Here is a 13,014-nt window from a genome sequence, read left to right as displayed (position 1 = left end):
GTCTGTGAGTGAAGCCAAAATTATAATGAGGACCCTAGGGAGTAAGAGATTCCAAGAATACGGAGCATCTGCAGAGAAAATCTAGACACAGCAGAACTAGTCCAAGAAAGATGCCACATGGTCTGCAGCTACAAAGACATGCGTTGAGACCACCAAAGTTCTTTGGGACCCATATCTCATCACTGTGTATACCAGATACTAAACATTAAACTAAAGAATTTAATGCTTTGGTTCAGCCCTTTCCTGATATTTTCCTATTTGGAATGGGGATATTTACCCTGTATTATTGTATTTTAGGAGTATGTGACATGTGTCATTGCTAAGAATTTGCCATGGGTTTTTTTGTTTGTTTGTTTGTTTTGAGAGGGCTCGAGGTAAGGTCTTGCTCTAGCCCAGGCTGACCTAGAATTCACTATGTAATCTCAGGGTGGCCTCAAACTCATGACAATCTTCCTACTTCTGCCTCCCAAATGCTGGGATAAAAGGTGTGCCACCACACTTGGCTTAACTTATATTTTTGAGCAATACTAGGACTATTATTACTTTGGGATTCCTGGAGGTAGATTAAATGTATTTTTTAATTATGATGGACATGCACCATTGGGGCTAGAGACAGAATATGATTTGGATCTGAATATTCTTCTAAGGCCATGTGCTAAATAGAAGTTTGTGGCCAATTTGTAGAATTACTGTGAAGTGGTACAAATCTTAGGAGGTGAGATGCTGTTTGCCTGCCCCTTCTGTTTCCTAGTCACCGTGAGGTGAATAGTCTTCTCTGCCAAACACTCTCGCTGCCATGATACTCAGCTTTTCCTCAGGTCAACAAATGGAGGCAAGTAACCGTGAATGGAAACTTGTGAAACTATGATCCAAATCAACTTTCTCCTTTTGAATAGTTTCTATTAATTATTTTGTCACAGTAACGGATAGCTGGCTAACATAAAACCTAATTCCTTTTTGTATACAATCTTCAGCTTTATTCTCCAGAAATCCCTGTTAACCTTCCAGATGCCCCTCGGGTCTCCAGCAAGTGGAAGAAATACAGTTGCCTGCGTCCTTGTTATACTCTGACTACTTCCTACACTGACGGTCACATAGTGTTCATGTTTGCACCACTCGCCCCTTTACCTGGTCTTTCAGTTGTATCAATTTGGGTTGCTTCTTAGTTTTTCCTGCTATTAACTCAGAAAACCACCTTCTTGGGTCTCCTTAATCACTTGAAATAGTCTGCTTTCCTGTATCTAGAATGTAGGTGATGTTTTCTCCTCTACTGGTCTCTTTACCATAAATCTGTACCTTATACTTTTTTGTTGTTGTTGTTGTTGTTTTGTTTTTTGAGGTAGGATCTCACTCTAGCTCAGGCTGACCTGGAATTTACTCTGTAGTCTCAGGTTGGCCTTGAACTCACGTTGATCCTCCTACCTCTGTCTCCCGAGTGCTGGGATTAAAGGTGTGCACCACCATGCCCAACCCTTACGTTTATTTTTGTAACATTTTAAGAGGGAAAGAAAGTAGTAAGTTGTGTACTTTAATTTTCATCTTTTTGGAGACAGGATAATTATGTAAACTTAAATTTTAAAATGTATTCATATAGGAAGCATAAATGATAGTTTTTCCTTTGTCTTTTGGTGCATTCTAGGATGAGATCCCCATGGGGATGCCATGCCTGGAGTCAGTGACCATAGGTGGTGATATTTGGGATGAGAACTGGCTGCCTGTACAAGCTAAACTGGGAAAAGGAGATGATCCTGCCTCCCATCTGTTTACCTCAAGCCTTGTTGGAAAGAAACAGTCTCCATCATGTGAAGAAATGACACAGAAGGTTAATTCTTGGGATAACAGATACAAAATCACTTTTGACAAAAGGAATTTAAATTTAATTGTTCAGGCCTCTAGAAGGCTGTACATCCTGGAATTCAATAGGACTTGTGAGCCCATAATTCAAAGGAAGGCTTGATTTTTTTTTTTTTTTTTAAGAAAGTAGACATGGGGACATAGGATGCAACAGTGTGCTTGTCTGCCCTTTCAAGTCTGATTATTTCATTTTATCATTGGGCCTTAGGCAAAGCATTAACACCTATACATTAAACTATTTTTCCTAATTTTACTTCTGTTGTATTATCCTTATAATAAAAACTTGGGGTTTCTCAGGATATTTATTAATATTGAGCATAACTGCATATTCCAGGTTTTTTTTATTGTTCATGAGAAATAGGCGACTCCTTAGTATTTATATCTTTAAATGCTATATTATCATGGAAACTCATTTGTCCAAGAGACACTGCTCTAGAACATTAACAAACTCCTTGTCTTGTGTAGTAAATGTTGCCTCCTTGCCTTTACCTTGCCTAAGTTGTCCTGTCTTGAGATCTTCTGTCACTGTATCAATTTATTATCAATTTTTTTTTCTTGATAGGATTGGTGTTTTTCTACATCTGAGGATACGTGGGATGATTCATGGCAGCTAGACCTTATGAATAAAATTAAAGTAGAAATTCAAACACCAGAAAAGTTGGATGTTCAAAAAGAAAACACTGGCACAGCCAGCATTCAAATGGTAAGTGTCTAAATTAGCATCACTGTGACAATTTTGCATGAGTAAGCACTTTCATTCTACAGTGAATTTAATATAAATCCCTAGCACACACATAAATACAGGCATGATAGTGCTGTCCAGTAATCTCTATGCTCAGGAGGCAGACAGGCAAGCTGGAGCAAGCTGGCTAGCTAATCCTACCATTTGGGAGGCAGAGCAGGCAGATCACTGCAAGTTCAAGGCCAGGCAGGGTAGGGCTGCATAGCAAGATCATGGAGAGAAAGGGGGAAGGGAGGGAAGAGAAGAACACAGGGAGGTATGGAGAGGGAGAATGAGAAAGAGAGAAAGAAAATGAAAATGAATCCTGAGCCTAGAGTTGAAATGAGAATTAAAACTCTATGTTGGGGATAGAAAAGATTGGGATTTTCTGTAACATAGCCATAAATTTTAGGTTTGATATCTGTCTTGTAGTCTAGACTAGTTTCTTTTTCATGTTGCTTTAGCAGAAAACAGTAACCCTGGCAAAAATACATTTGCTTTCTATTCTTCAAATATATTGTGAGCATCTTAAAAATAACAGAACAGTATATGTATATCATTCTATTCTCAACTATGCTAATTACAATTATTTAAAGTTGCTTCCAAATTATTTGAATATTATTTTTTTACTATCACCGTCCTCTGTTGAAGAAGTAGGTAGATGGAACATATCTCATGACTTGGGGAGTGTGTTGTTATTTTTCTGATGATCTTGTAACCCAGCTACCCTTGAACTCATAGTAATCCTCCTTTTGAGTACTGAATTACAGGTGTGAGCCACCACACCTGTAATATGATAGTGTGGCTGTCTTATTACTTTTTAGAAATCTAATGTTAAGCATTGTGATAGTTAATATTGTCAGCTTGTCAGGATATAGAATCACCTAGGAGAAAGCCTCTAGGCATTTCTAGATAAATTTAATTGAGTGGGAAGACCCACCCTAAATGTGGGTGGCATTATTCCACTGGCTGAGACCCCAGACTGAGTAAAAAGGAGAAAGTGATCTGAATAGCAGCATTCATGGCACTCTGCTTCCTAATTGTGGATTGAACGTGACCAGCTGCTTCATGCTCCTCTAATATGCCTCCATTACTATGATGGACTCTACACTCTTGAACTATAAGCCAAAGTCAAAGTAAACCCTGTCTTCCTTAAATTGCCGCTTGACAGATACTTTATCACAGCAACAAGGAAAATGCCAACATAGACATTATGGGCCAAAATTATAAAGGCTTTGTGGGTTATCTTTCTCTCAGGAAAGTTTGGCTAGCAAATACCAGCAGCTTATCTTAAAGTACGTACAACAGCTTGATTTGAGGCTTTGTTAAGATACTTTAATTCCTGTTCCTTTGAGGCTTTTATTCCTAAGGCCTGGTCCTCTGACATCCTAAATGAAAACCTGGAAAGTTTGCTCTTGGTAAGGTTTAGACATCATCCTCTGTCTTAGCACCACAGACTGCTAGGCTCTCTGCTAATCTTTTTTTACCCTTCCAGCTGCTGGTTCCTGTGTGGCTTCTTGAAACCTCGCACTATATATATCCAACTTAATACCTTGTCAGCATCTTGAGGGAGGAAGGGTGGGCATCTACAATCCTTTTTCCATGAGATTGTGTCCTGACTTGCTGTCCCCCAGGGACTTCAAAGAGTGTAAAATCTGTTTGTCCAGTGTTGGCAGTGCTTGAGAAGTTTGGATTCATCTGATTCCAAGTTACTTTACTATACTATATATTCATTCACATATATATATATATATATATATACACACACACACACATTTATATGAACTGGAGTCTTATATATTTTTATTGCTTCTTATTCTTATAAGAAGAATTCTTATTTTATACTTTCTTTGTGTCAAGGAATAACAGGATATGTAGAACATCCAGATCTGATTCTCCTGTATGCAGATAATATGTTGTAGGCCTTTTCAGTTAATTTTCTTATTGCTGGCTCATAAGTTGTAAAACTTATGGTCATTAGGAGCTCCATTTCTACAACCAAATATCTGAGCTTAGAATTTGATTTCTGTATATCTCTATGACCTTTGCTAGTTAACAGAAGATAATATTTCTTAATCTTTTTATCTGTTTCATTATTTTTTAAATTTATGTTTTTTAGAAATATTTTATTTATTATGTTTGTAAGCAGAGACAGACAGAATGGGCATGCCAGGGCCTCTAGCCACTGAAAACAAGCTCCAGATGCATGTGCCACTTTCTGCGTCTGGCTTTACCTGGGCACTAGGGAATCTTAACGCAGGCCATCATGCTTTGCAAAGAAGCACCTTTAACTGCTGAGCCACCTCCCCAGCCCCCCTTTTTTAAAAATTAATTATGAACTTTACTGTATTAACAAATGGTGTGTTGGTCCCATTTCTCTTTTTTATCCTATGTCCCCTTTTCCCTGCCCTGATTCCATTGAGGGTCGTCCTCATTGGGCTTATTGGTATTTGCTGTGGAGTTATGAATGTATCAGTCAGTCTCTGTGGGGAGGGGGACAATGCCTCAGGATACTCCTTCCCATCCTATGGCTCTTATAATCTTTCCACCCCCCACTTCTACAATGTGCCCTGAGCCTTGGGGGGGGGTGTCATAAGTCTACTTAAGTGTTGAGCTCTCTGTAACCTCTGGATTTCTGCTTTCATAAGTTTTGAGCGTCTTCAGTATCTACTGCCATCTCCCTGGAGCAGGTTGACAGAATAGCACTGAGAGCTGTGCTCATGTTTAAATTGCCGCTTCTGTGATGAGTCTGACAATGCTTAAGTACTTGATTTTTGCCTGTCACTGTGCTGAGAACGTTTGGTACATTTATGTATTATCGCATGTAATCTTCACAGTCTTAAGTATTGTTATCTCCATTTTAAAATGAGGAAATTGAAATAGATTAAATAAGTTGCCCAAAGGTAATAGTAATTAGTGAAATCAGTATTCCATAAGATTGTTCAGTAGAAAGAGTAAGACAAGGCTGTGTGTATCATATATTAAGCATTCAGTAGCTCATAAACTAGTAATAATGGTAGTAACAATGGAAATATTAATTTGGCTAATATAGGCTTTGTAAACCATGTATAGAGATATTGGAAAAAGTCACAATTTTTGGCTTTGTTTAAGGAATTGTAACAAGTTGCATATATGCCTGAATATTAATGATAGGCAACTCTATTCCTGAGCACATACTGTGTATCCTATGACAAAGACACTTGTGTATTCCATGTTCCTTGCTGTTCTACTCACAATAGTTAGGAAATGAAATCAAACTAGATATTTATCAACTTGTGACTGGATAATGAAAATGTGGTATATATGCACAATGAAATTTTAGTTAGCTGTAAATAAAAATAAAAATTGCAGAAAAATTGATAGAACTGAGTTAACATAGGCCTAGAAAGACAACAGCTGCATGTTCTCCCTCATATATGGATACTAACTTTTAACATTTATATGTATGTAAATAAAATGTGAGAGTGGGAATATAGTATGAAACTACATGGACCACAAGAGGGGAACAGCAAAAGGACACATGTGACATGAAAGCACAAAGGTGATACAGTAGGAGGAGGGCACAGGGGTGGGAGGAGTGATAAGGGAGAAAGGGGGAAATGGAAGCCAAAGACAAATTTTGCTTGAAAACTGTTATAATGAAACCTAATTCTTTGTATGCTAATAAAAAATAAAAATTATTTTAGGATAGGTAGCTCTTAACTTTCCTAAAATATGTAATACTTTTGATTATTTAAAATCAGACCTGCAGTTTTATACTTGATGGTTATAGAGATTATTTGCAAAAGTCTAGAAAAGTGCAATAATTTCTGACCTTAGCAAGTACTCACTAAGAATAAATGTTACAGTTATCTTCTCATTGCTGGAACAAACACCCTACCAGAGGCATCTTATGGGAAGAACAGGTATATTTCAGGCTTACTGATTCCAGAGGATGCATCATCATGGCAGAGCAAAACGGCTCACTCCATCACACATCTGTAGCAGAGAGACAGAACCAACAGTCAGCAAGCATGAACAGCCAGAGCTCAAACTGACTCTCAACACACATACTAGGACTGCACTCAAGATCTTCCCTCTCCTCCAGCTTCCCAGTGACACACCTTTATCAGGGCACCACCAGCTGAAGATTAAGTCAGGATCTTAACCTTAGTCTTTTTCTTTTTTGTTTTTCAAGGTAGGGCTTCACTCTAGTCCAGGCTGGAATTCACTACATAGTCTGAGGCTGGCCTTGAACTCAACGGCTATCCTCCTACCTCTGCCTCCCAAGTGCTAAGATTAGAGGGGTGTACCACCATGCCCATTTTAGGAACTTAATATTAATAAAAAAAAATACCTAGGGCTGGAGAGATGGCTTAGCGGTCAAGCGCTTGCCTGTGAAGCCTAAGGACCCCGGTTCGAGGCTCGGTTCCCCAGGTCCCACGTTAGCCAGATGCACAAGGGGGCGCATGCGTCTGGAGTTCGTTTGCAGAGGCTGGAAGCCCTGGCGCACCCATCCTCTCTCTCTCCCTCTATCTGTCTTTATCTCTGTGTCTGTCGCTCTCAAATAAATAAATAAAAAATTTTTAAAAAAAGAAAAAAAATACCTAAAGCTATGGGTAATACAAATTTACATTCAAATTACTACATTCTACCTCTGGCCCTCATAGACTCATAATTATCTCACAATGCCAACTGCACTTAGTCCAACTTGAAAGGTCCCCATAGTCTTTATCAACTTTAATACTTTTCAGAAGTCCAAAGCCTCATCAGAGATTCAAGACTACATCTGGACTGTAATCCCTATAAAATCAAAATACAAGCTGGAAGCAGGAGAGATGGCTTAGCAGTTAAGGCATTTGCCTACAAAGCCAAAGGACCCAGTTCAGTTCTCCAGGACCCACGTAAGCCAGATGCACAAGGGGTCACATGTGTCTGGAGTTTGTTTGCAGTGACTGGAGGCCCTGGCATACCCATTCTCTCCCCCCCCCCCAATAAATAAATAAAAATAAAGTAAAAAATATACAATCTGGGCGTGGTGGCACATACCTTTAATCCCAGCACTTGGGAGGCAGAGGTAGGAGGATCACCATGAGTTTGAGGCCACCCTGAGACTACATAGTTAATTCCAGGCCAGCCTGGGCCAGAGTAAGACCCTACCTCAGAAAACCAGGACAACAAAAAAAAATCAAAATATGTTATATACTTCCAATACATAATGGCTCAGTATAAACATTTTCATTAAAAAAAGACATAAGGAGAGACTGTAACAATGCATACTCATTAACTAGCAAGTAAACATAAAGCATCCAAATCCAGCATCCACAACCAGGGATGAAATCTCTGGATTTCCAATTCTACCCCTTCAACTGGGCTGGGAAAATTCCATCCCAAACCAGCAGCTCTCAGTGGCTCCTGGAACTAGTTCATCTTCATACAGTGGCCTTACTGGGGATTTCAACCCTGCTTCACAACTCCATGTCAGCAGCTCATGGAAATGGTTCATACAGTGACATTACTGGGCCTCTAAACAGTGATTACAGACCTGTTTCACATTGCTATGTCTCAGTGCCTTCTGGAACCAGTATACTTCATGACTCACTTCCCTGTGCTTTTCATGCTTCCTAATCCAGTACCAGGTAGGCAGCATGGCCACAATTGCAAATCTGGAGTGGGAGAGGGTAAAGCTTTACCTTGAACAGCAGGATACTCCTTCACCAGTCTTCCTTTAAGCTACCTTCTTTCAAAAGAATTTGTATTTTTACTACCTTGAGTGTTCGATGGGTGAGTTTCACCCTCAGGTAACTTTTCCATTGTCCCAATGCAAAGCATTTGGCTACTCTTAATGGTGGTAATTGACTTAACAATTGCAGCATAAGTAACCTAAAATCAGTCTTCAAACTTGTTTGAATTTTTTATGTGATAAACTGTACATATTTTATATCTTTCTGTTCTATATTGCTTCCAAACACACCAATCCATTCATTAAAAATTTAATCTTTATCAGACTTTTAGGGCATATGCAGAAGAACACAGCCAGCCTTTCTGCCAGTAGCCTAGTTCAGGTAAATTTCTCTCCTTTTCCCTTGAAATTTCATAAGCCAAGCCTTCACAGTCCACAGTTCCCTGTGCATTGAATATTTTCAAACTCTTACCAGAATAGCCCATTGAGTTCTGCTTACAGAACTGCAAGGCTTCTCTAGGCCATAGTACCAAATCCTATCACATTCCTCCAGCAAACACATTCCAAAGTACAAAACCCACATGGTCAGATTTATCTCAGCAACAACCCCACTTCTTGATACCAATTTTCTGTTGCATTAATCTTCACATTGCTTGGACAAACACCCAATTAGAATTAGCTTTGGGAGGAAAGGGTTTATTTCTAGCATACACATTCCAGGGGAAGCATCATGGCAGAGGAAGCTGGCTCATTCCATCATACATCCATAGCAGAGAGACAAAACAGTCAACAAGCATGAGCAGCCAGAGCTCAACCTGGCTCTCAACATACCTAGTAGGGCTGAACTTAAGATCTGCCCCCACCCCCAGTGACTCACCTCCTCCATCAGGGTTCTCCCTGCTAAAGACTAAGTAGAAAGCTTAATCTTAATCAAAAATACCTAAGGATATGGGGGATAGGATACTCAAATCATCACAATAAATGTCAATATTATTATTCTCTTTGATAACTTCTGCAAATTTTGTTGGGAGGTGTAGTAATATTTGAAAATGTCTCTCATTCTCTTTGTGGATAAGGTGGATAAGAAAACAAGTACATGGAGGAGCTAGTTGACCATCCCTAAAGCATATGGCTAATGGATCACCATCACCTTGAGGGCTGTTGCTAGTAGAATGAGCAATGCTTTGTGGCTGTGAATTGCAAAAATTTTCCCTCAGATGGTTATATGCTGGGTGGCTTGACCTCTGATGTGACAATATTGAGATATTGGGACCTACTTTGAGGTAATTAAGACATTAGAAACACTGATTTCCAAGGTACGTGTGTGTGTGTGTGTGTGTGTTTGTGTGTGTGTGTGAAATGTTATAATATTTAATGTTAAATCTCATTTTTCTTATTCATGTTATTGCATCTTCCAGTTGCATTTCAGTTTACAGAAATGAAAGCTAACTGAACAAATTGAAGCAAGGAACAGTGGCCTATTTGAAGTTGGCTGGTTGTAGTTAACAGTTAGGATGAGTAAAAAATATGTCATTTTTCTTTCTTCCAAAGCAGTCAATGCTGAGAGTTTGGTAATAAGTTTCATAGTTCTACTTGCATCCATCACCAGTCCAGCATTCCTTTCTAGGATGCATGTATTACAGATGCTGGAAAAGTTAACACTGCTCACAAGAAATAATCCAACATTTCCTCCTCCTTGTAGCCAGGAAAGAAGGGTTGGCCTTCCTGTCCTATGCTTAGGATGTGCCCCTTTTATTGTCAATGTTCTGACATTTTTTCTTTTTTCTCCCCCCCCCCTTCCAAGGTAGGGTCTTACTCTAGATCAGGTTGTCCTGGAACTCTTTCTGTCGTCCCAGGCCGACCTCAAACTCACAGTGATCCTCTTACTTCTGCCCCCCAAGTGCAAGGATTAAAGGTGTATGCCACCAGATCGCTCAACTATCATCAATGTTCTCTTGACTCATTCTTACAAGTATTTTAGTGCTTGTGTAATTTCCATAAGAACAAAATAAAATATTAAAGGCTTTAACCCCAGAACCTTCCTTAGCTACTACACTTGTTTCTCATCTTATTTGCAGGCAAACATTTTTTGCCTTTAAAATTACTACAGAAGTAGTGGGCATTAGTGATTTGTGCCTTTTATCCCAGCACTCAGGAGGCTAAGGTAGGAGGATCATTGTGAGTTCAAGGCCAGCTCGAAGTATAGAGTGAATTCTAGTTCAGCCTGGAATAGAATGAGACTTTGCCTCAAAAAAAAAAAAAAAAAATCATTACCAGGCTGGAGAGATGACAGCGGCTTAAGGCGCTTGCTTTCAAAGTCTGACAACCTGGGTTCAGTTCCCCAGCACCCACATAAAGCCAGATGCACAACGTGGCACATGCATTTGGAGTTTGTTTATAGTGGCAGGAGGCCCTAGCGTGTCCATACTCAGTCTTCCTTTCTGTCTTTTTCTCTCCCGTGCAAATAAATAAATGTATAAAAAATTACTACAAAAGTAACATGGATGCAGAGTTTAAAATTTTAGATGCTGTAGAAACTTATGGGAAAATAGAGTTCTCTGCCTCTTTTGCTTCCAGTCATATCTATCCTATCAGAAACTGTACACAAATGCCAAAAGAACACAGTGTCCACGCTGTTGAATATAGTCAGATAAATGTGTCTCATCCCTCTAAAAGCCTGCCTGGGATGGATAAACCACTCTTTATGTAAATCTCTCGATGAGCTCCAGTGTTTCTAGGATTTTGTAGCATTATAAGTACTATGGCAGCAAATATCCTTCAAGTCACCATCTATTCCCATTTTGCTAAACTAAGTGGATCTTTTACCTGCTGTCAGCTATATTTGACATTGTCATCCTGACACTCATGCTTGAATCTTAATCTTCTTTTGGATTTTGTGATAGTATTGTTTTTTTCTTCCTTTTTGTATTGTTCCCCAGAATTTTGTCCTATGTCTTTTCCTTTTTGCCAGTGTTTACATTTATCTTAGTTATAAAACTTGAAAAACATATGTTCAACATTTTGAGAAATTGCCAAGCTCTTTTCCAAAGTGGCTGCACCTTTTTTGCATTCCTACCAGCAATTTGTCCATACTGACACTAGTCATGTTAATGCCATTTAACATCACAGAAAATAAATACTATTAACGCACCTTATGCTAGCTTCTGCTATGAGCATTTACACTTCCACAGTGGTAGGAAATAGACTCTGACTCCTCCTCAGCTGTGTGATAACTCTCTGTACCATATTTTCTTACAGCAACATGTTCAGTAAAAGTTTCTTGGGCTGGGAGTTAGCTCAGTAGGCAAAATGCTTACCTTGGAAACATGAGGACCTGAATTTGATTCCCAGCACCCACATAAAATATCTAGCATGGTGGCATATGCCTGTAATCCAAGTACTGGGGAGGTGGAGACAGGAGGATCCCCTGAGCTTGCTGGATAGCCAGCTTATCTGATTGGTGCATTCAAGGCCAGTGAGAGACCCTGTCTCAAGAATAAATGGATGGTGTTCCTGAAGATAACACCCAAGATCGTCTTTGCCCACACACATTCAAACATGCATAGGTACGTGCACAACCCACTTACGTGCAAGATAAAGTTACTTGACTTGATATTCATTAAACTAGAGAAGGATTTCCTTTTAAGTATATTCTTTTTTAAAAAAATATTTTTTTTTAATTTTTTATTTATTTATTTGAGAGCGACAGACATAGAGAGAAAGACAGGTAGAGGGAGAGAAAGAATGGGCGCGCCAGGGCTTCCAGCCTCTGCAAACGAACTCCAGACGCGTGCGCCCCCTTGTGCATCTGGCTAACGTGGGACCTGGAGAACCGAGCCTCGAACCGGGGTCCTTAGGCTTCACAGGCAAGCACTTAACCGCTAAGCCATCTCTCCAGCCCTAAAAAAATATTTTTATTTATTTATTTGAGAGAAAGAAACAGACAAAGTATTGGCATGTTTCCTGCCACTGCATTTGAACTCCAGATGCTTACACCACTTTGTGTATCTGGCTTTACATGGATATTGGGGAATTGAACACAGGCCTCAGGCTTTTCAAACAAGTACCTTTAACTGTAAAGGCATCTCTCCAGCCCCAATATGTTCTTTTGTTTTTAATCTTTGATTGTGTATGATGTGCATATGTGTGTGTATGTTGGTATGTGTGCAGGTGCACATGCGGCATGATGGTATGTGGAGGTCAGAGGACAACCTTAGGTGTCAGTTCTTATTTCCTTTCCACCTTCTTTGAGGCAGAGTCTTCTCACTGCTGTATACTCCAGACTGTCTGGCCCAAGAGCTTCACAGGGTTCTCCTTTATCTACCTCCATCTTGTAGGCACACTAGGATTACAGATGTGTGCTACATCTGACTTTACATGGGCCCTAGGGATCCAAACTCAGGTCCTCATTTTTGCACTGCAAGGATTTACTCATTAACAACTGCCCCAGCCCAGCATCTATGTTCTTAAAAGTAGATTTTACAGGCTGGGGAGGGGGCTCAGTGGCTAAAGGCACTTGTTTGGAAAGCCTGGCAGCCTGGATTCAACTCCATGGTACTCAATGGAAAGCCAAGTATCTGCACAAAGTGGCACATGCATTTGAGGTTCGTATGCAGTGGCAAGAGGCCAGGAGGCCCTGACATGTCCATTCATATTCTGTCTCTGTCTCTCTCTCTCCTTTGAAATAAATAAAAACTGTATTTGAAAAGTGGATTCTACTTATGCTATGAAAGGTATTTTGTACATAAGAAAGGAAACAAAAAGGTTTATTTATTGA

General features: G+C 39.6%; 1 protein-coding gene across 4 annotated transcripts in view; it reads left to right on the top strand.

Annotated features, from left to right (window-relative positions):
- Tdrd5 (tudor domain containing 5) overlaps nt 1-13,014 on the top strand; it is a 52,307-nt gene that overhangs the window by 33,119 nt on the left and 6,174 nt on the right. For all 4 annotated transcript variants that reach the window (XM_045136987.1, XM_045136984.1, XM_045136978.1 and 1 more), the window contains exons 14-15: nt 1,640-1,822; nt 2,417-2,557. In XM_045136987.1, the coding sequence (XP_044992922.1) occupies nt 1,640-1,822; nt 2,417-2,557 (324 nt within the window). The remainder of the gene's footprint in view (nt 1-1,639; nt 1,823-2,416; nt 2,558-13,014) is intronic.

Source organism: Jaculus jaculus, chromosome 1 (genome assembly GCF_020740685.1).
Source record: "Jaculus jaculus isolate mJacJac1 chromosome 1, mJacJac1.mat.Y.cur, whole genome shotgun sequence".
Lineage (NCBI taxonomy): Eukaryota > Metazoa > Chordata > Mammalia > Rodentia > Dipodidae > Jaculus > Jaculus jaculus.
Note: the sequence above shows the minus strand (reverse complement) of the source record. Positions and strands in the feature narration are given on the sequence as shown.